At 40.0% G+C, this 23,467-nt stretch overlaps 2 protein-coding genes across 9 annotated transcripts in view; one reads left to right on the forward strand and one right to left on the reverse strand.

Annotated features, from left to right (window-relative positions):
• Positions 1-4,033, reverse strand: part of BTD (biotinidase) — a 45,782-nt gene extending 41,749 nt beyond the window's left edge. The window contains exon 1 of one of the 4 annotated variants that reach the window (XM_009239304.4): positions 3,913-4,033. Coding sequence is in view for 1 of the 4 variants with exons in the window: in XM_003776312.5 (XP_003776360.3) it covers positions 3,790-3,839 (50 nt within the window). In the remaining 3 variants the exon portion in view is untranslated. The other 3 variants (XM_003776312.5, XM_054552571.2, XM_009239302.3) reach the window with 3 other exon arrangements.
• Positions 3,937-23,467, forward strand: part of HACL1 (2-hydroxyacyl-CoA lyase 1) — a 39,165-nt gene continuing 19,634 nt past the window's right edge. The window contains exons 1-8 of one of the 5 annotated variants that reach the window (XM_002814030.6): positions 3,937-4,177; positions 4,367-4,471; positions 9,104-9,144; positions 12,476-12,556; positions 14,567-14,639; positions 17,351-17,428; positions 18,615-18,709; positions 20,963-21,075. In XM_002814030.6, the coding sequence (XP_002814076.3) occupies positions 4,097-4,177; positions 4,367-4,471; positions 9,104-9,144; positions 12,476-12,556; positions 14,567-14,639; positions 17,351-17,428; positions 18,615-18,709; positions 20,963-21,075 (667 nt within the window). In that variant the 5' untranslated portion in view covers positions 3,937-4,096. Of the gene's footprint in view, positions 4,178-4,366; positions 4,472-9,103; positions 9,145-10,394; positions 11,222-12,475; positions 12,557-14,566; positions 14,640-17,350; positions 17,429-18,614; positions 18,710-20,962; positions 21,076-23,467 lie in introns of those variants that run through there. The other 4 variants (XM_009239300.4, XM_063722581.1, XM_063722580.1 and 1 more) reach the window with 4 other exon arrangements.

Below are 23,467 nucleotides of genomic sequence, written 5' to 3' on the forward strand. Positions count from 1 at the left end.
GTCAAAACTCATCTGACTAACATTTAAAATCTGGACATTGAATTGTATCTTTATTATACCTCAATAAATGTCATTTTAAAATTAAAATATGGATACATTCTAGAGTATAATGAAAATCTGCATTTTCTTTTTAGATACACTCTGAGACTTGAAAGAAGTCACCCTCTGAGATGGGTCCCTGATATGGTTTGGTTATGTCCCCACTCAAATCTCATCTTGAATTATAGCTCCCATAATCCCCACATATCATGAGCGGTACCTGGTGGGAGGTAATTGAATCATGGGGGAGGGTTTTTCCCATGCTGTTCTTGTGATAGCAAATAAGTCTCAAGCTGTGATGGTTTTATAAATGGGAGTTTCCCTGCACACACTCTCTTGCCTGTCGCCATGTAAGACGTGCTTTTACTCCTCCTTCATCTTCCACCATGATTGTGATGTCTCTCCAGCCATGTGGAACTGTGAATCTATTAAACCTCTTTTTCTTTATAAATTACCCAGTTTGGGGTATTTCTTCATAGCAGTATGAAAATGGACTAACACAGAAAATTGGTAATGCAGAGAGTGGGGCACTACTGTAAAGACAGCTGAAACTGTGGAAATAACTTTGGAACTGGGTAACTGGCAGAAGTTGGAACAGTTTGGAGGGCTCAGAAGATAGGAAAATATGGGAAAGTTTGGAACCTCCTAGAGACTTATTGAATGGTTTTGACCAAAATGCTGATAGTGATATGGACAATAAAATTCAGGCGGAGGTGGTTTCTGATGGAGATGAGGAACTTATTCAGAGTTGGAGTAAAGATCACTCTTGCTATGCAAAGAGACTAGTGGCATTTTGCCCCTGTCCTAGAGATCTGTGGAACTTTGAACTTGAGAGAGATGATTAGGGTATCTGGCAGAAGAAATTTCTAAATGGCAAAGTGTTTCAGAGGAAGCAGAGCATACAAATTTGAAAAATTTGCAGACTCACGATGCAGTAGAAAATAAAAACCCATTTTCTAGGGAGAAATTCAAGCCGGCAGCAGAAATTTGCATAGGTAATAAGGAGCCAACTATTAATCACCAAGACAATGGGGAAAATGTCTCCAGGGCATGTCAGAGACCTTTACAGCAGGCTCTCCCATCACAGGCCCAGAAACCTAGGAGGAAAAATGGTTTCATGGGTCAGGTCCAGGGTCCCCCTGCTGTGTGTAGCCTAGGGACTTGGTGTCCTGCATCTCAGCCATGCCAGCCATGGCTAAAAAGGGCCAATGTACAGCTCAGGCCTGGCTTCAGAAGGTGCAAGCCTGAAGCCTTGGCAGCTTCCACATGGTGTTGAGCCTGCAGGTGCACAGAAGTCAAAAATTGAGGTTTGGGAACCTCTGCCTAGATTTCAGAGGATGTATGGACATGCCTGGATGTCCAGGCAGAAGCTTGTTGCAGGGGTAGAGCCCTCATAAAGAACCTCTGCTAGGGCAGTGTGGAAGGGAAATGTGGGGTGGGAGCCCCCATACAGAGTCCCTACTGCGGCACTGCCTAGTGGAACTGTGAGAAGAGGGCCACCGTCCTCCAGACCCCAGAATGGTAGATCCACTGACCACTTGCACCATGTGCCTAGAAAAGCTGCACGCACTCAATACCAGCCAGTGAAAGCAGCTGGGAGGCGGGGATTGTAGCCGTAAAGCCACAGGGACAGAGCTGCCCAAGGCTGTGGGAACCCACCTCTTGCATCAGCATGATCTGGCTGTGAGACACGAAGTCAAAGGAGATCATTTTGGAGCTTTAATATTTGACTGCTCTGCCAGATTTCGGACTTGCATGGGGCCTTCAGCCCCTTTGTTTTGGCCAATTTCTCCCATTTGGAACAGGTATATTTACCCCACACCTGTACCCCCATTGTATCTAGGAAGTAACTAGCTTGCTTTTATTTATTTCTTCAATTTAATTTTTTTTTTGAGACAGAGTCTCGCTCTGTCCCCCAGGCTGGAGTGCAGTGACCCAATCTCAGCTCACTGCAAGCTCCGCGTCCTGGGTTCACACCATTCTCCTGCCTCAGCCTCCCGAGTAGCTGGGATTACAGGCATCTGCCACCACACCCGCCTTTTTTGTATTTTTAGTAGAGACAGGGTTTCACCGTGTTGACCAGGATGGTCTCCATCTCTTGACCTCGTGATCCACCCGCCTCGGCCTCCCAAAGTGCTGGGATTACAGGTGTAAGCCACTGCGCCCAGCCACTAGCTTGCTTTTGATTTTATAGGCTCATAGGCGGAAACGACTTGCCTTGTCTCAGATGAAACTCCGGACTGTGGACTTTTGAGTTAATGCTGAAATGAGTTAAGACTCTGGGGGACTGTTGGGAAGGCATGATTGGTTTTGAAATGTGAGGATATGATATTTGGGAGGGGCCAGGGGCAGAACGGTTTGGCTGTGTCCTCACCCAAATCTCATCTTGAATTATAGCTCCCATAATCCCACACGTGGTGAGAGGGATCCAGTGGGAAGTAACTGAATCATGGGGAAGGGATTTTTCCCATGCTGTTCTTATGATAGTAAGTCTCATGAGATCTGATGGTTTTATAAAGGGCAGTTCCCCTGCACACGCTCTCTTGCCTGCCACCATGTAAGACATGCCTTTGCTCCTCCTTCACCTTCTGTCATGATTTTGACGCCTCCGCAGCCATTTGGAAATGTGAGACCATTAAACCTCTTTTTCTTTATAAATTACCCAGTTTTGGGTATTTTTTTATAGCAGTATGAAAATGGACTAACACAGTCCGCATATGCGGGGAGGCAGCCACTTCACTCTCCTCTGCTTGGGGTGAGGTTGAGGGGTTGAGAAAAAGAGGGGAAGACCTTTTGAAAAGACCCAGGACTAGAGTTTGAAAACGTCTGGGTTTAGAAATCCTTTCACTTCCAGTGCTTCTCATTCATTTCACTACCCATGACCCCCTCCCCTCTCATCTCTTTACTGTCCAGTTATCACTGTTCTTTTTGCTTAAAATGACTCCAAATCCTTAAAAAATTAAAAGTTCCACTGTTTATTACTGGAAATTTTATGTTTATTGTCACTGAGCAGAGGGTCTAATGACTCCAAGGCAGTAGTTTCAGATATTGCATATTGCAAACGATTTTCACACAAAAATGTTTTAAAAGGCTATCGAGTGCAGGGCTGGTTGTAGGTAGGGACCCAACCCAAGAATTACGAAACGCCATAGTTCCTAACTTTGGAAAGACAATAGCAGAGAGTAATATGGATTTGTAGCAAGGGCTGGAGAAAATAGTGCTCTATACTACCTTCAAGGTGCTCTTTTCATCGCTTGTGACCCAATGGCTGAATAGTGGGTAGGAAACAGGATTCAGGGTCTCAAGCACGGCCTGGATCTATTGACTCTGAGCGTCATTTTATCTCTTGCTGGGGTACACATCTGCTTCTGGATTCAAGTAACGTGCGCTACAATAATTTAAGGACTATAAAACCACAAGGTTATGAGAGCCTAAACCACAAAGCGTGTAAGTAAATGCCTAGAAAACGCAACGCGGTAGCACAGCAGCAATGCACAAAGAGCTCCAGCAAGAGACGCGCGCCACTCTTCCCAGCTCCCGGCAGCCTTTGCGCAGCCCTCGCGCAGTCCCCTGGGCGGCCCGGGGCGGGGTCTGGACCGCACGCCCTTACCACGCCCCCTCCGCACCTGCTCTTAATGCGCCTTCCGCCCCGAATATGCGCATGCGCCACTCTCCCTTTACAGACCCGAAAGCGCTCCGGCTAGCCGACTCGGAGACAATGGCGAGAGGCCTCAGAGTTCGGCTTCTTACCTGCTTTGCATAGGCAGCAATCTCCTGCTAGTCCCGCCTCCCTCTGGCATTCTGGCGCGCGAATGGAGGAGCCGGGAAGAGAGCGCAGTTCTGATTGGAGAACGCGCGTGTTTACATTCTCACCTTTCCCGAGGAGTGGACGAATTTAGACCGCCTCTTCCTTCCCGTTGTTTAAGGCAGTTGGTTGCCCTCCTGTCCGTCAGAGGTGCAGTCCTACAGGTGGCGTGCGGCTGTCTTCGCGTTTGCCTTGCTGGGTGATTCCGCTTGTTTGTCGGCTGCGTGAGTGCCTAGAGCTTTTCGGTGGAAGATGCCGGACAGTAACTTCGCAGAGCGCAGCGAGGAGCAGGTGTCTGGTGCTAAAGTCATCGCCCAGGCCCTGAAAACGCAAGTACGAGGGGCCTTCCTGGAATGAAAGGCTCCTACGGAAGCTGGCGGGGACCACGATGTTGTGCTGGAGACGAGTAGAAATGGGCGATGGGAGTCGGGGGGGGTTTCCTTTTAGCGCCCGGGAGGGAGGGAAGGATGTGGCGATGTGGTGGGGCTTTGGGAGTTTACTCCCCTGTTCTTCGTCCCTCAGGATGTGGAGTACATATTTGGCATCGTAGGCATCCCAGTGACCGAAATCGCCATTGCTGCCCAGCAGCTAGGCATCAAGTACATCGGGATGAGGAATGAGCAGGCGGTGAGTATGGACGCAGGTGGCTGAATCCGTTACTGGGAATGATCAATAATAGCGGTAGGTATGCATTGCAAACACTCAGATAGCACTTATCACTCTTCTGCTGCTTTACATATATCATATCAATCACTGTTGAATATTAACTGTTGTTATACCTAGTTGACAGATGAGAAAAGACACAGGTTAAGTAAAACTTGCCTTTGGTGACACAGCTGGTAGTAGCAGAGCCAGGGTTTGAACCCACGTATGCTGGGTCTGAGTGCATGCTCTTACTACTATACTGAATGTCATGATTGGAAGGGACAGTTTATGAGTAAAGTCTGACTTCCCTATTAGGCTCCAAGCTCCATTAGAGCAGGGATATTATTTCTTCACGACCCATCTGTACCCCCAGTGCTTAGTGTGGTGCCTGCATAAGAAGGGTGTTCAGAGATTACCTGTGGGATAAATGAGTGAAGGCCAAGTCTTTGTTGTATGAGCGATTCGGGGCAGGGTGGAGGATATCACAAATGGTAGAGCCTTGATGGAAACTCAGATGTCTCCGATCCTAGCGTGACGCTCTTTCCACCACATCATGCTGCCACCTTTCTTAGAGGCTTATTTGGAAGCAGGATAAGGAAGATACGACATTTTGTCAATCCACTTTAAGTGCATCCTCTGCCAATCCACCTTGCCCTTCTCTCAGTAGTGCTAGCTTGAAAGATCAAGAATCCACTTCTGTGATATCACATACACTCAGTCCAGCTGATGCTAAATATTCCTGCTTTACACTCCCACCGTTGCCTTCTAATTTAAATTCTTGCCTCCTCTTGCCCAAACAACTGCCTGGCCACCCTAAGTGGCGCCTTTTGCCATCATACGCAAGTGCCTGGAGGGCAGAAGTTGTGGTTCATTTGTTATATCACCACAGTGCCTGGCTTGGTTGGTGCTTTCACATGGTGTAGATGCTTAATATTATACATTATTTATTAATTGAATGACATTCTTTATTAATTGAATGACATTCTTTATCTACAAGGTTTGAGATTTGTATTTTTTAATCTTGAAACTAGCAAGTCTTGAGTTTCTGTTGCTTCTACATTTTACTTGTCTTTGTTAGAACAACATTCTGTTCTTTCATCTGTGTGAAAAAATGAAGCTATTGACCTATGAATGGAACAGTTAAATAACTGTTTTTGTAGAGATGACATATCTGCCACCGATTTCTTCATACAGCAAACATTTATTGACTAAGTACTGTATACTAAAGATTGTGCTACATAACCTGTAGGAGAGAGGGATGTAAAGGAGGAGTGAGGTTTAGTCTTGGTCTTCAAGTTGATCAATCCTGGAAGGTGAAGGTAAGACTTACAGAAAAAAATTCATCTATTATAACTCTCACAATAGATGTGGTAGCACAGAAGGGGTGACTGGTTCTCTTTGAGGACAGAGAAGATTGCCTGTAGAGGTAATGTTAGTTCATGTGGTTCCATCAAGGTAGGTAAAGGCATGGTGAGCTGTGAGACTGGTCAGTAGGCTGAGGGGAGGTTGTGGGAAATCTAAAAAGAGTTTGAACTTTTTTTTTTTTTTAATTTAACAATATGCAATGGGGGAGACTAAAGGTTTTTTTAAACAGGTGGGAGATGTAATTAGGCTTGTACTTCAGAAAGATGATGCCAGGCATGGTTGTACATGCCAGTAATCCCAGCTACTAAGGAAGCTGAGGCAGGAGGATTACTCAAGTCCAGGAATTAGAGGCTGCCTGGGCAACATAGCACAACCTCTGTCTCTAAGTCTTATTTCAGCCCCTATAAGCTTAGTTGAGGGTTCTTTAGGTCCCATGTACTGTTTTGGGTGTTGGATACAGAGATGAATGATAGTTCCTGGCTTTAAGGGGCTTACAGCCAAGCTGTGGAGACAGACACAAACAATTGTATTATAAGGTGGTAAGTGCTGTGATAGAGAGATACCCAGGGTGCTATAAAGCCCAGAGAAGGAGTACACAGGCTCAGCTTCCCACAGGAGATGATGTCTGAGCTGTCCTGAGGGATAAGCAGGCATTAAGCAGTTAGGAAGGAGAAGGCAGGCTCCTCTGGAGATGATTCCTAGATTTTGGGCTTGCTTGATTGATTGTGTGGATCATAGTGTCTGTGACTGAGACTGGGCATATAGAGGGAAGAGCCAGTTTGGAGGAGAAAGATTATGTTCAATTTTGAACACATGCATTTGAGATGTTGGTGGAACATCCCAGTGCATATGTCCCTCAAGCAGCCTGACTCTATGGTAGTCAAAGGAAGACTTAAATGGTACCTGAACTAAGGGTAGTGACAGAATGATTCAGAGGGAACATGAAAACAGGCTAAGGCATTCAGGAGCATGTTTGTGCTAAAGAGAAAGATGTAGTTGGGTGTGACTTCATTGTCTTTGATTAGATCCATAGAGTAATCAAGACAGACTGACCAATTGGCCAGCAAGTAGGCAGATTGTCAGCAAGTTCATTGTTCTTGAGAGCTTACTGTGTGTGGGCACTATTCTGAGTGTTTTACACATACGAACTGATTTTGTCCTCACAGCAGTGCTTTGAATTATTTTCATTTTATAGATGAGGAAACAGAGATTTAGAGCAACTTGCCAAAATTACACAGTAGAAAGTGGGGAAGCTGGAATTTAAATCAAAACAGATTGGCTCCAGAGTCTGCTCTCTAAGTACCATGTACACTGTTCTGCCTGTGAATGGAGATAGTTTAGTAGAGGAACAGATCTTTTATGGTCATATAACCAGTTACAGCCAGGCGCGGTGGCTCACGCCTGTAATCCCAGCACTTTGGGAGGCCGAGGCAGGCAGATCACCTGAGGTCGGGAGTTTGAGGCCAGCCTGACCAACAGGGAGAAACCCTGTTTCTAAAAATATAAAATTAGCCAGGCGTGGTGGCCCGTGTTTGTAATGCCAGCTACTTGGGAAGCTGAGGCAGGAGAATTGCTTGAACCTGGGAGGTGGAGGTTGCTGTGAGCCAATATCGCACCATTGCACTCCAGCCTGGGCAACAAGAGCGAAACTCCATCTCCAAAACAAAACAAAACAAAAACAGTTACCTCTCAACTTTTGACATCTCCTACCAGAGGAAAATACTTTTTGTTACATGTTGTTGTATATTTTGCATTGCCTAGCAACATTTCTTACCTAACTATCATAAGTGGGCAATTCTTTTGGGTGTCTAAATAAAGCGTTCTTATTGCAGAAGGTATTTACATGCCTGCATTTCTTAGGAGTTGTCTTATTCTCCTAATGTGAATTTGGCCTTATGTGCAAAAGGGAAGAGAGACGGGGCCAGTAGAGAATAGCAACACAGGAAAAGAGCAGAGTCTTTGTGCAGGTTCTCAGTGGGTGTATGATAGTAGAGCCAGTTAAGATTATGATCCATAAACAGTTCCTTTTTTTTTTTTTTTTTTTACACTTACGTCCTTAATGTGGATTTCTTTAAGACAGTATACTACTTCATTTAAAGCTGAATGAAGGCTAGGAAATACACAATTTATTATTATTTCTAAAGAAATGAGAAGAAATAATACTGGGGAAAAAATGATGTCCCAGACTAAGAAGAAGAATTTGAGAGAGCACTCAGCATTTTCCCAGGTTATCTTGTGTGCATTTAATTTAGTGCCCCCTCTCTTCCTGATTATGAGCTGAAGTAGAGTTACAAGGTAAAAACTATCCATGTGCAGGCCATAAAGGAAATCTCAATAAATCGCCAAGGATTGAAAGTGTGCAGTATATGTCACCTGACCATGTGGAAGTAAAGTGGAACTCAATAAGAGATCACTAAAAAGAATCTCAGACATTTGGAAATTAAGCAACATACTTTTTGGTATTTTGTAAATATTTGAAAAGATTAACAAAATGAGTAAACTTCAAGATAGACTGATTGAGAATAAAAGAGAAAACAGATTACCAATGTCAGGAATGAAAAAGGAGGTATCACTACAGATCCTAATTAACCAATAGGTTGAAGAAGAAATCACAATGGAAAGTAGAAAATATTTTGAATAGAATGATAATGAAAAGATGCAATCTCAAACTTGTAACCTATAACTAAAGCATTTATTGGAATCATTTTAAACAAATCTATCAGTAAAGAAAATTAAAAACCAGTGTTCTAAATTTGTATTTTAAGAAGCTAGAAAAAGAAAAGCAAATCAAATTCAAAATGACTGAAATAATAAATACAAGAACAGAAATCAATGAAATGGAAAACAAATAGAGAAAAACCAACAAAAATTTTCAAAGAACCAAAAAAAATTTGTTCTTTGAAAAGATGGATAAATTTGATAAACCCCTCATGAGACTGATGAAGAATAAAAGAAAGAAAACAAATTACCAATATCATTAATAAAAGAGGACATTCCTATTGATCCTGCAGATATTTAAGCAATTGTAAGAGGATGTTTTGAATAACATACATATGAACAAATTTCCTGAAAAACTAAAATTTAGATAACCCTTATTTGAAATTTTGTAGAACATTTATTACTAAGGTGGTAAATGTTTTAATTCTGCCTTTACCATTATGTTCTTGTCTATTATTTAATAGTAAGTCGCTCTCATAAATGTACTATAAGGATCCCAATATGCTCAAGTCCCAGTGTCTTTTCTCGTAGGCTTGTTATGCTGCCTCCGCGATTGGATATCTGACAGGCAGGTAAACTAAAATTTGTTTCACTTCAATTACTTTAATATTTTGGGGTAGACCTATTACGTCTTTCAGCTGAAGGATGAGTTCATTTGGAAAGATTATAGAAGAATATATTAAATAACAAAAGATAAAAAACATTTAAAACTCTCTGAGGCCCACATCAAAAGAATAATGATACCAGAAGTGTTTTAGAGTGGAACACATTGCCATTTTGCAGAGTGAATCACTGGTGATCAGATAGTGAGTTGATGTATGATACCTTGTCTTGGATCTCACAACTACCCCAGCACGCTTAATACAAAAATGCTTGGTTCAGAATGTGACTGTTGAGACCTGTTCCATATGTTCTGATTTTTTAGTGTGTATCCATGTTACCTAACTACTACCCCCTTTTTATTATTAAAAATTAATACATTTTTAAAATGTCCATTTTGGAAAATATAGAAAGCACAAAGAAGAAAATGAAAATCAACTAGGCACGGTGGGTCACGCCTATAATCCCAGCACTTTGGGAGGCTGAGGTGGGTGGATCACCTGAGGTCGGGAGTTTGAGACCAGCTTGGCCAACATGGTGAAACCCCGTCTCTACTAAAAATACAAAAATCAGCCTGGTGTGGTGGCACGTGCCTGTAGTCCCAGCTACTCGGGAGACTGAGGCAGGAGAATCGGCTTGAACCTGGGAGGTGGAGGTTGCAGTGAGCTGAGATTGCGCCAGTGCACTCCAGCCTGGGTGATAGAGTGAGACTCCATCTCAAAAAAAAAAAAAAAAGAAAAAAGATGAAGAAAATGAAAATCACCTGTGATCTCAGAACTGTTAAGAATTGGTCATTTTCTTCCAGTTTTTTCCCTTATCTGTGTATTTTTTAAGCAGAATTTGGACTCTCACGGGAATGTGTATCATACTTTTTTCATGTATGTTAGTTTTAATACATTTTTTTATTTCCAAAAATGAAACTAGTAATTCAGTTGCTAAGAAGTGCAAACTAAGATCTCAAAGTCTAGACCTCACCAGAATAGTTTTTTTTCTGTGATAAGGAACTTGTGAATTTGAGCCTGAAAAAAATAGGCCATCAAGTCACTGTTTTCTGCCACTTTATTTACATATGACAAATATTTTAATCTTTTCATTTAGCTTGGAAAGCATTTAAATTATAGTTATTAATTAATGCCTTAATGTAAAAAATGCTAGAACAATGATTAAGAAAATGGTTAAAAGTTCATACTTTTTTTTTTTTGAGATGGAGTCTTGCACTGTCGCCTGGGCTGGACAGTGCAGTGGTGCAATCTCGGCTCAATGCAACCTCTGCCTCCTGGGTTCAAGCAATCCTCATGCCTCAGCCTCCCCAGTAGCTGGGATTACAGGCATGTACCACCACGCCCAGCTAATTTTCGTATATTAGTAGAGATGGGGTTTCACTATGTTGGCCAGGATGGTTTCTGTCTCTTGACCTCATGATCTGCCGGCCTTGGCCTCCCAAAGGGCTGGGATTACAGGCGTGAGCCACCATGCCTGGCCTAAAAGTTCATATTTGAAACATTTTTGCTATTTGAATGAACTTCTGGAGCTGCACTGGCAAGTATGGTAGCCACGAGCCGTATGACCTGTTTGCATTTAAATTAATTAAAATTAAATAACATTTAAATCATAGTTTATCAGTTTGTAGTAGCCACATTTCAAGTGCTCGGTAACCATGTCAGTAGTAGCTACCGTATCATACTGCAAATGCAGAACATTTCTATTACTATACAAAGTTCTGTTGGATAGTACTGTTCTAGAAGTTTAGTTTACTTGGTGGTAATTACTTATTTTCAAGTCTGTCTTAAACAGAAATTTTTAAGAAATTATTTTATAAATGTAAAATGGCAAACTGAATTATATTGAGATACCTTTTCCCCGAGTGGTTTAAGCTTAGAAAGTCACACCGAAGGGTTAAACATTCAAGTTCAATATGTATTTATTTGGAGTCTCACTCTGTCGTCCCCAGGCTGGAGTGCAGTGGCACCATCTCGGCTTACTGCAAGCTCCACCTCCCAGGTTCCAGCGATTCTCCTGCCTCAGCCTCCCAAGTAGCTGGCACTACAGGTGCGCACCACCATACTCAGCTAGTTTTTATATTTTTTAGAGACAGGGTTTCACCATGTTGCCCAGGCTGGTCTTGAACTCCTGGGCTCAAGTGATCCATCTGCCTCAGCCTCTCAAGATGGTGGGATTACAGACGTCAGCCACCATGCTCAGCTTCAAATTCAGTTTTGAAAGATTTTGGGGGCCAGGCGAGGTAGCTCATGCCTGTAATCCCAGCACTTTGGGAGGCCAAGGCGGGTGGATCACCTGAGGCCAGGAGTTCCGAGACAAGCCTGGCCAAACACAGTGAAACCCCGTCTCTACTAAAAATACAAAAATTAGCCAGGCGTGGTGGCACATGCCTGTAATCCCAGCTACTTAGGAGGCTGAGGCAGGAGAATCACTTGAACCCGGGAGGCAGAGGTTGCAGTGAGCCGAGATCATGCCATGCCATTGCACTGCAGCCTGGGGGAGAAGAACGAGACTTGGTCTCAAAAAAAAAAAAAAAAAAAAAAAAGACAAAAAAAAAAAACACCATTTTGGGCAGAGCACTGCATTCAGAATTACTTTCCTATCAAAGATCAGTTGACGTTATATTTATTTGTTAAGAAATGAAAAAAAAAAACCTTTTTTCATACAAAAATGAACTCAGCAGTCAAAAATTTGCTTCTGTATACCATTAACTTGATTTAGTCCAGATGTAGTCCAGATCAAAATAAGTGGTTAGAGATATAAGGTGTGAAAATGATAGGTACCTTATTTCTCGCAAGAATCTGATATAACTTTTCTTTTTTTGGGCCAGGCATGCTGGCTTATGCCTGTAATCCCAGCACTTTGGGAGGCCAAGGCAGGCGGATCGCTTGAGCCCAGGAGTTCAAGACCAGCCTAGGCAACCCATCTCTACCAAAAAAAAAAAAAACAAAAAATTAGCCGGGTGTGGTGGCATCTGCCTGTAGTCCCGGTTACTTGGGAGGCTGTGGTGGGAAGATCACCTGAGCCTAGGAGGTTGAGGCTGCGGTGAGCCCTGATCATGCCACTGCACTCCAGCCTGGGCAACAGAGTGAGATGCTATCTCAAAAAAAAAAAAAGTATATGTATATATATCGCTTTGTTTTTTTAATTAAAAATATTCTAATAATTGTTTTATCAGTTATAGTAAAGACTTGTATGTCCTTCCTTTGAAGTCCAAGATTGCCATGTTTCACACTAAAGTGTTATGAATCAGTTGTTACATTTGACCTGATTTTAATAAAATAAATTCTGTTTTGCTTTTAGGCCAGGAGTCTGCCTTGTTGTTTCTGGTCCAGGTCTCATCCATGCCTTGGGCGGTATGGCAAATGCAAACATGAACTGCTGGTAATGACATTATTATTACTGAAAACATTTTCTTAAAAAGGTCACTGCAGGATTTTACTGAGTAGAGCTAATACTGATCTAGGGTAGAAAGACTTGGAAAAAAAAAACCCTTCAATTCTTAGAAACTGAAAGTAAAGTTAGTTATGGGGGAGGGAATGAGGAGGAGGAGGGGGAATAGGGAGATAGGTCAAAGGGTACAAAGTTTCAGTCAAGTAGGATAAAGCCTGGAGATCTAATGTACAACATGAAAGCCATAGCTAATAATATTGTGTATTGTAAATTTGCAAAGAGAGTAAATTTTAGGTACTTTTACCAAAAAAAGTGACTATTTCTACAATATCTTTGGAAAAAAAGTAACATGAATATGTTAATTTGCTTGACTATAGTAATCATTTCACTATATGTATGTCAAAATATCATATGGTATACCTTAAATAGATATAACTTAAAAAAGAGTATTAGGAAGAAAATGCAAAGCACCAGTAATGTATTTACTTAGAGATAAACACTTTTTTTTTTTTTTTTTTTTTTGAGACGGAGTCTCACTCTGTCGCCCAGGCTGGAGTGCAGTGGTGCAATCTTGGCACACCACAACCTCTGCCTCCTGGGTTCAAGTGATTCTCCTGCGTCAGCCTCCCAAGTAGCTGGGATTACAGGCCCCCGCCACCACGCCCGGCCAATTTTTGTATTTTTAGTAGAGACGAGGTTTCACCATGCTGGCCAGGCTGGTCTCAAACTCCTGACCTCAGGTGATCCACCTGCCTTGGCCTCCCAAAGTGTTGGGATTACAGGTATGAGCCACCACACTCAGCTGACATAAACACTTTTAACATTTTAGAGTTCCTAATGTGTGTGTGTGTGTGTGAATGTGTATGTAGTTCTATTTACTTTAAGTGAAGAATTATTTTTTTAAAGATCCCAGCTCAGTGTGTAAAATGTGTCTAATTTTTCACCTTGTTTTGCATAGGTAGGAAGATATTTGAAATTCTTATATTCATTTAGTTTGCTTTATATATAAACTACTTTACTTATTCTCTGATCTTGCCCTTAACTCCATCTCTGGCGCTTTACCAATGAAATCAGGTTGAGGGGGGTTAGGTTCTAATCAATGTGGAACATATTTAATCTTTCTAGTGGAAAGGACATTGTTTTCTTTCTTGCCCTGTGTTTCTTATAGTTTCTTCTTTACTTTCCTTTTGATCTTTCTCTTCTTTGTTTACTTTAAGGTGTTATATTTTTTAAGTACCTTAAGGTTTCCCATATCTTTTTTTTTTTTTCCACATTGAAGGATAAGAATTTCATTGCTGAGGAATGTCACTTATTTTGCAATTTCTAAATAGATTCACTTAGGAAAGTGTAAAATTTTTCTTCCTCTTATCCCAAGAATAAGAAAGGCATAAAAATTTATTTTATGTCAATATAACCTGGAAGCTTAGCATCAGCATCCAAAAGGGGAAGGGGAAGAAGGGAAGGAAAACATTTACTATACATTTTGTCTTTTTCTGATATTAAGGAAAGTTCTCTCATATCAGGTTGCTTCCTAGATATTTTTTAATCTACAATTTCTTTGTTTTTTTTTTTTTTTTTTTGAGACAGAGTCTTGCTCTGTTGCCCAGGCTGGAGTGTAGTGGCACAATCTCAGCTCACTGTAACCTCTGCTTCCTAGGTTCAAGCAATTCTCCTACCTCAGCCTCCCAAGTAGCTGGGATTACAGGCGCCCGCCAGCATGCCCGGCTAATTTTTGTATTTTTTGTAGAGCTGGAGTTTCACCATGTTGGCCAGGCTGGTCTTGAACTCCTGACTTCAAGTGATCCACCCGCCTCGGCCTCCCAAAGTGCTGGATTACAGGCATGAGCCACCTCACCCAGCCTTAATCTACAGTTTCTAAGAGAAAAATATAATATTCTCTCCCTTTAACATTTATTATTTGTTGTGAATTAGACACTGTGTTTAGTGTTTTACATGATGATCTCATTTGTAATTATCTTGTTAAAAAAATGATTGTTTCAGGCCCTTGCTTGTGATTGGTGGTTCCTCTGAAAGAAACCAAGAAACAATGGGAGCTTTCCAGGAGTTTCCTCAGGTATCCAACTTTAAGATTTTGGTTTTTTTATTTTTAATTTTTGAAACAGGATTTTGCTTTGTTGTTGAGGCTGGAATGCAGTGGTGCGACCTCAGCTCACTGCAGTCTTGACCTCCTGACCTCAAGCAATCCTCCCACCTCAGTCTCCCAAGCAGCTGGGACTACAGGTTCACACCACCACGCTTGGCTAATTTTTGAGTTTTTTGTAGAGACGAGGTTTCACCATGTTGCCCAGGCTGGTCTTGAACTCTTGAGCTCAAGCGATCCATCTGCCTCAGCTTCCCAAAGTGCTGGGATTACAAGCATGAGCCACCTCACCTGGCCTGCAACTCTTAAGATTTTAGTAACACAATACATACACAACATTAAGAGGCAGAGAGAAGATATAAAAAAGCCTCCTGTTTGCAAAATAAAATAAATAAATTAGAAATACCTGAAGTAACTTAAAGGTAATTATCTCGAGCTACTATAAGACAACTTCAGGATAGATATTAAGGGTGAGCTTGGGCCCTGCTTAGAAACAAGCTTTCAAGAAATACACCTTTGTGACAGGATTTTAAGCTCTGAAAATAGGCTCTTAAAGGAGTCAAGAAAGTGTAGGAATAAAAATGATTTTGGACTATGCCTCCCAGACTTTAGGGAAATAAGAGGAAAAAACTTACTCAAAATGATTATCAGTAGACTCTGGACAAGTATATTTTTATTTTAGAAGGAGGAAAGAAAGCCTTTCAAAATTAAAAGAAACTTGAAAGAATATGTCAACAAAATGCTACAGTTTTGAGAATAAAGCTGGACACGGTGCTTCGTAACTGTATTCCTAGCTACTCAGCTACTAGGCTGAGGCGGGAGAACTGCTGGAGCCCAAATGTTTGAGACCAAACATATGTCTGTGCAACATACTCAGGTCTTGTCTCTGTCTTTCTTTTTTTTTTTTTTTCTTTTTTGAGACAGGGTATGGCTGTGTTGCCCAATCTGCAGTTCAGTGGTGCTATATTGGCTCACTGCAGCCTTTACCTCCTGGGCTTAAGCCATCCTCCCGCCTCAGCCTCCTAAGTGGCTGGGACTATAGGCACATGCCACCATGCCCAGATAATTTTTGTACTTTTTGCAGAGACAGTGTTTTGCCATGGTGCCCAGGCTGGTCTTGAACTCCTGACCTCAAGTGATCTACCCACCTTGGCCTCCCAAAGTACTGGGATTACAGGCATGAGCCACCACACCCGTCCAAGAGACCATGTCTTTAAAAAAAAAAAAAAAAAGGGAACAGTTGTTGGAAACAAATAGCTGAAAGTGAATGATTGACACTTAAGATGTAAATATATTTGAGCATTTACAGGACAAAGTTAAAATCATTAGACAGCCGGGCATGGTGGCTCACCCCTGTAATCACAGCACTTTGGGAGCCCCAAGCGGGTGGATCACCTGAGGTCAGGAGTTTGAGACCAGCCTGGCCAACATGGTGAAACTCTGTCTCTACTAAAAATACAAAAATTAGCTGGGCTTGGTGGCGGGTGCCTGTAATCCTCGCTACTTAGGAGGCTGAGGCAGGAGAATCACTTGAACCCAGGAGGCAGAGGTTACAGTGAGCCGAGATCGTACCACTGTACTCCAGTCTGGGTGACAAGAGTGAAACTCTGTCTCAAAAATAAATACATAAGTAAAATCATTAGACAAAGTCTATTTGTAAATCAGAAATCATTATTGAGAACTTCAAAAAATAAAATTTCATATATGATAAACTAAAATACTGAACTCTAGTATAGGTTAATGCAAAAGTTATATTTTTATACTCTTAGAAGGGAATCAAAGTTTTATTTAGTTAATAGTAGACCATAACAGTTATTTAAAAGATGCTTATGTGTTTGGAAAATAAGTAGAACAGATTAAGTTAATTAAAAGGAAATCTAAAGTTACTGCAGAAACTATATAGGTGAAAAAGAAAACAGGATAAATGTCCACTACGTATTTTTTTCCTGAAATGGAAAATAATACTTTATTAGATCAAATTTAAAAACAGAAGAGAAAGAATCCAAATATCTGGGTTTTGTGGAAGTCCTTAAAACAAAAGGGCATGAACGTAGACTGAAAATCGAGGGGTGATCTTAATTTTGTCATGCCTGTGGGACTATCAGTTTTTCATAGATTTCATACTAAAACATCAAGAGAAACAGTTTCTATATAATGCCTCAAGATATATTAAACAGTGAAAAATTATCACTACTGAATTCATATGTTCTAAACACCAAAGCAAGAAAGTATATAAAAGGAACACTGGCAGAAATGTAAGAATAGATTATTATTATAACAAAATATAACAGATGAAGTTTTATATTCTTATCTGTGAAATTGCTGGATCCAAAGATATGCTAATTTAAATTTTTTGTAGATTTTGTTAACTTCCTTTCGCATTTATAGTCTCACCAGCAGTTTATAGAAGAGCCTATTTTCCTGTGTTGTGTTAGATGGTGGGTATTATCAAACTTTTGCATCTTTGCCAAAAGATTTTGCATCTTTGGTATGATATGCTTCCTGAATCATACCAAGGCAAAACTTTGTACTTTGAATAGGCTTTTAAGGGACAGTCTAGGCAATACATTTTCTCCACCTTGCCTCTAAACATAAAAGAAACTAATGACTTAACATTTTGTCTTCTTTCAGGAGAGTAATATGATTGTGAGCTGAATTTTAAGTGATTTTCATTTTCCTTGTAGGTTGAAGCTTGTAGATTATATACCAAGTTCTCTGCCCGCCCAAGCAGCATAGAAGCTATTCCTTTTGTTATTGAAAAGGTACGGTATTTAATAACAAGCTCTCCAAGTCAACTGATTTTTCTCAGTTGCTCATACTTAATGTTATTTTTATTCTCAAAAGAATGAGTGACAATTAGGAACATACCCAGGCAGTTAAAAATGGCATTGTTAGAAAGCTATTTACATTTTAGTGTTCACTGTCATTACATTTAATTATAGAGAGGTAAAATAAGTTATTTTTGGAAAAAGTTTCTCCTGTGTTTTAGTTTTTAAAATTACCTTTTTAATTATACAAAAGTAAAGAGAAAGGTTTATAATGAACCCCTGAGTACCTTTTCTCTTGTGCTTTTGCAAAAGATTATTTTTGAAAATTGGGACTAAACCAAAACCCTCTAAGACCCTCTGTTAGTTAATTAAACAGCATACAGGTTGATTATTCCTTACCTGAAATGCTTTTCAGAAGTGTTTCTGACTGCAGATTTTTTCAGATTTTAGAATATTTGCATATATATAATGAGACATCTTGGGGATGCGACCCAAGTCTAAATATGAAATTCATTTATGTTTCATATGTACCTTATACACATAGTCTGATGATTATTTTTCCCTTGGGGATGCTGAATAAACTGTTTAGACACCTGCATTTTGACTGTGAACGGTCACATGAGGTCAGATGTGGAATTTTCCTCTTGTATCATCATCTTGGCACACACTAAGTTTCACATTTTGGAAGATTTTGGATTTTTGGATTACAGATACTCAACCTGTATTATAAATTATAATCAGCATTTATACGTGAAATTACATTTTAGCTGTTTCAAAACCAGGAGTTACAGAAACCATTTGATATGTGTAACAGCATCACAGTTTCTGAAAACACTGCCAGATTACTAAGATTAGGAAGCAGATGAAAGTACATATTACAGTGCAAAAACTTGGCAGGCAGAGCCTGGTGAATAATTTCCAAAACTAAAGTGTAATAGAACATGAATTTTAAAGCCCTAAATGAATACTTTCTTATCTCTCTCCCTTTTAAACAAAAAAATCTTTAAAAATGTAGTCAGTAGAGGATGACATTTCGATTTTCATCATAATTATTTTTTTCTCCACCTAAGGATGTCCAGAAAAATGAAAAGTGTTCATTTCCAGTTTTAAATTATCTTTGAGTAGAATATGATAAGACTGAGATTTTACAAATCTTTTCTTCTACTTGTAATGAACGTAGGCAGTGAGAAGCAGTATCTATGGTCGTCCAGGTGCTTGCTATGTTGACATACCAGCAGATTTTGTGAACCTTCAGGTGAATGTGAATTCTATAAAGTGAGTAATAGTTATGCTGGAATTCTTTCTTCAATGTACATGTATTATCATAATGCCTACCTTTTTAGAATAATTTACCCAGCAGTTTATAAGTTAATTTCCATTTATCTTAACTTGATTATTTAGTAATTAAACTGAATCCTAGCCAAAGGGTTAATTCTCTTAATTAAAATGATATTAGTAGTTATTTCTGGATTTAATTACTAAACCAAATACTTAGAACTTCCTGAACTCCTCGTTGAAATTATTCCTCCAGTAACCATAAATATACATCCCTCGTTAATGTAGTATGGGTCCTTGAGAATCTTTATAATGTAAGCCAAGAGGTTGGGTGATTATTAAAAAGTATTAGGACTCAGGATAAAAAACATCTAGCTGTCTCTCTCTGTGGTTAACAAATATTCCAATATAGAGGTTTCTATGATTTATCATATTCCCATATTTCTTAAATAAACACTAAGTGAAAAGAAGTACAAAAAGCATTTTTCACTGGTATCTAAATCATCCCGATAGAGATAGGTACTTAGGGTTAAAGCATCATGGGTACTGTTTAGTGCGTTTCTGCTGTTGTGGACCAGATGGTTCTCTAGTGACTACAGAGAGTCAATGGGTCTTACTGTATACTCTGTGTACCAAAGAGTGATTTTTTTTTTTAATTTGAGACCGAGTCTCTCCCTGTTGCCCAGGCTGAAGTGCAGTGGCACGATCTCAGCTCACTGCAGCCTCTGCCTCCTGGGTTCAAGCGATTCTCCTGCCTCAGCCTCCCAAGTAGCTGGGATTACAGGCGCCCGCCACCATGCTCAGCTAATTTTTGTATTTTTAGTAGAGACAGGGTTACATCATGTTGGCCAGGCTGATCTTGAACTCCTGACCTTGTGATCCGCCAACCTCGACCTCACAAAGTGCTGGGATTACAGGCATGAGCCACCGTGCCCAGCCAGGAGTGATTTTTTATTTTGGAGAGTTGGGTAAAAAAGACATCTGTTTATTCTGCCTAATACCTGAACATGATAATCAAAATACTACTAAGGGGAGGAGGGTAAGCTCAGGTAAGTTAACTCTGTAAACCTTCTTTTAAATTTTATACAGATTGTCCTTTTTTATTATATGTCTAAATATTTTGACAATATGTCTGAATTTTATACAGTATAATTTATATTAATTAGAATAAATGAAATATCACAGGACTTGGTGTCCAGAAATACTTAACTGTGACAGTTTGAATATTTCTTTTACTAATGCATATTATGATACTAAAATATTAACACCCAGTGAGTGGAAATGTAGTGGGGCCAGGTGCGGTGGCTTACGCCTGTAATCCCAGCACTTTGGGAGGCCGAGGTGGGTGGATCACCTGAGGTAGGAGTTTGAGACCAGCCTGGCCAACATAGTGAAACCCCATCTCTACAAAAAATACAAAAATTAGCCAGGCTTGGTGGCATGTGCCCGTAGTCCCAGCTACTCGGGAGGCTGAGGCAGGAGAATCGCTTGAACTTGGGAGATGGAGGTTGCAGTGAGCCAAGTTCGCACCACTGCACTTCAGCCTGGGTGACAGAGTAAGACTCTTGTCTCCACAGAAAAAAAAAAAAAAAAAGAGAGAAATGTGGTAAGGTGTTTAAAACCGTGGACTTTGGAGACAGAATGACTGGTTCATTCCTGTCTCTGCCATGTGCCATCTGGAGATCTTGGACAAGTTACTTTCTGTGAGTCTTTTTTTTTCCTCAGTGGTGAAATGAAGATGATGTTGATACCTAACCTCATTGTTTTGACAGTTATATGAGAATAAATGGCACATAGCAAATATTAGATTTTATTATGTTTTTACTGTTAGGACAGCTACTACTGCTACTACAGTACAAAGCCATTAACTCACATTTTCTGTCAATGAATTGGCCATTTCACTGGCTATTAGATGATATCAGGGAATAACTGTTAATTTACCAGATGTGATAATGATGTGATAGTTGAGTATAGGAGAAGGTCTTTCTTATGCACAGCTGCATGGAGAAATTTTTAAGGGTGAAGTGTCTTGATGCCTATTATTTACTTTAAAATAGTTCACGAAAAATAAATGCATGTTTATGTGTGTATATATGAAACAAATGTGGTAAAATGATATTAAGTTGTTAGATCTACATGGGGATGTATGGAGATTTATTGTACTATTTTTTCTACCTTTCTATATATTTGAAATTTTCACAATAAAAAGATCATAGTTGGCCTCTTTTAATTAATAGGGCTCTTTTTTTCTAGGTACATGGAGCGCTGCATGTCACCTCCTATTAGCATGGCAGAAACCTCTGCTGTGTGCACGGCAGCTTCTGTTATTAGGAATGCCAAACAACCCCTTCTTATCATCGGGAAAGGTAGCATGAATAGAACTCTAAATCTTGCTAGGCTTTTGAAAGTGCCAATTCTTTTTACAAACTTTCATTGGTTATTAATGTCTGTTCTAATGTTTGAAATTGGAATAAGAATTCTCTTCATCCATTTAGCATTATTTGTTTTGAAATTACAGACTTATTCTTTAATGCCCAGAGATTTCACCCTTTTAAGGAAATACTACCTATTTAATTTCTTTGGTCTTATTAGTGAAATGTGTTTATTCTATTATAAAACATTTTGGAAAATCAAGAAAAGTAGAAGTTCCTTCATCTAAGGTAACTATTTTTAACATTTAGTACATTTCTATTCCTTTTTACACATAGATTACGTACTGTGCTCATAGACAGTTTTATATTCTACCTTATTCATTTAAGATTATAATATTTTTCATCTTAAAAGTATTTCCTAAATATAATTTTTAATGTCTCTTCATGTGTACATTAACACTTACTTTCCTGGCAAATATTTAAATCTTTGCCAATAACTGTTTGTTTACAGTAGCTGTGGCAAACATGTTTGTGCCTAAAACTTTTTCTATATTTAGGATTTAAGTTTCCTAGAAAGAAAAGTTAGAGGGTATGAATATTTTTAAGACTTTTAGTACATATTGTCATATTGCTTTCTCTGGAGGTGTTGTACCAACCAATTTATACTCCTGTCAGCAATTTATTATAGTATCCATTTCGTGTTCTGGAACTGAGGCTGCTGGGATCACCTATGACCATGCTAATCAATTATCAACTGCTTAGGAACTAAATCTGTAGAAATTAAAAATAGTTTGATAGTGTATGACAAAAAAATTGAGGTCAGAACTGAGTAGAATGTGTTGTATGATGTATTAGCTCTGTGACTTTGGGAAACAACTACTTTGAGTCTCAGGTTACCTCACTTCTAAAATAGGGATATTAACTACCTCAATGGGATATAATTAAATAGCAAAATATGTGGAAAGCACTCAGTGGATGCTAGTTTTCATTCTTCTTTTAACAAACATTTGATGAATGCTTATGATAAGGCAGGGATTACACAAAACATTCATGAGGGATACAGAGAAATAGTGGTTCCTACCTATTGGGGAGGGTAGATAGACCTGGTAACAAGTAAGTGCGGTATGCTCTTGTGCAGTGTGTACAGAGAGGTTGAGGTGGGTTTTCAAGGAAAACAGCAACAATTTGCTTGTGTAGATAGTATGGAAGGACTATCCAGAAGAGATGACACAACAGCTGTATCTTGAAAAAGCAGACAGTAGTTCACCAAGTGGACAGAGACCAAAGGCAAAGCAGGAAGAGAGAACTGAGTGTACAAAGACATTGAAACAGGAAGGAGAATACAAGAAAACTTTCTGGATGAAAAAAAAAAGGAACTATTTTTCATCATACATGTATGAGAAGGGATTTTAAGGTAGTTTTGTAGAGTGGAGTGTTATATTGAATCTGCAAGTGCATGATACTATTTACTAGGATTCAGTAGAGAATTATATATACAGAATATGGAATAATGTACTAGCCTTGAAAAAGTATAAAATAGCAAAAAAAAAAATAGTGGTCTTGATGACATTAGAAATGGAATATTTGAACAATAAGGTATTTTTAATGTCATCAAGGGAATAGGGCAGAGGGTTATTCCCAGGCACATAACTGTGAAAACAAATGATAACATGGGCCAAGTGTGGTGGCTCACGCCTGTAATCCCAACACTTTGGGAGGCCGAGGTGGGCAGATCACCTAAGGTCAGGAGTTCGAGACCATCCTGGCCGACATGGTGAAACCCTGTCTCTACTGAAAATACAAAAATTAGCTGGGCCTGGTGGCAGGAGCCTGTAATCCCAGCTACTTGGGAGGCTGAGGCAGGAGAATCGCTTGAACCCGGGAGGTGGAGGTTGCAGTGAACCGAGATCGCGCCATTGCACTCCAGTCTGGGTGACAAGAGTGAGACTTTGCCTCAACAACAACAACAAAAAAGATAATGTGTCCCACTGGGGTTAGCTCTGTTACAATCACAGAATTATAGAGCCTGTAGAAAGATCTGCAGATCTTTAGAAACTTAATGCACCTTAGAATTTCTGTGCCTGGACTAGGAGACCTTGTGTAGAGGAGGTTTACTGGAGATGAGGACCAACATATGAGGGTAGAGAGAGCCTTTCTCTTTCAGGGCAACATTTTTCCCTGGCCACCCGGGCCTCTGAGTGAAGATAGTGTGTTCAGGGACTTGTAGAGTGTAGTTCAGTAGGACCATAGCATAGAATGGGTAAGTGACAGTAGCAAGAGCTGTGAGATGTGACTTTTGTTTTGGGATAGACATCCTTCAGAATAATTGAGAGTGTTATTGGTGGAAAATTAGAACTCTTACTTTGTTAAGCATTTTAAAATACAA

Source organism: Pongo abelii, chromosome 2 (assembly GCF_028885655.2).
Source record: "Pongo abelii isolate AG06213 chromosome 2, NHGRI_mPonAbe1-v2.0_pri, whole genome shotgun sequence".
NCBI classification, from domain to species: Eukaryota; Metazoa; Chordata; class Mammalia; order Primates; family Hominidae; genus Pongo; species Pongo abelii.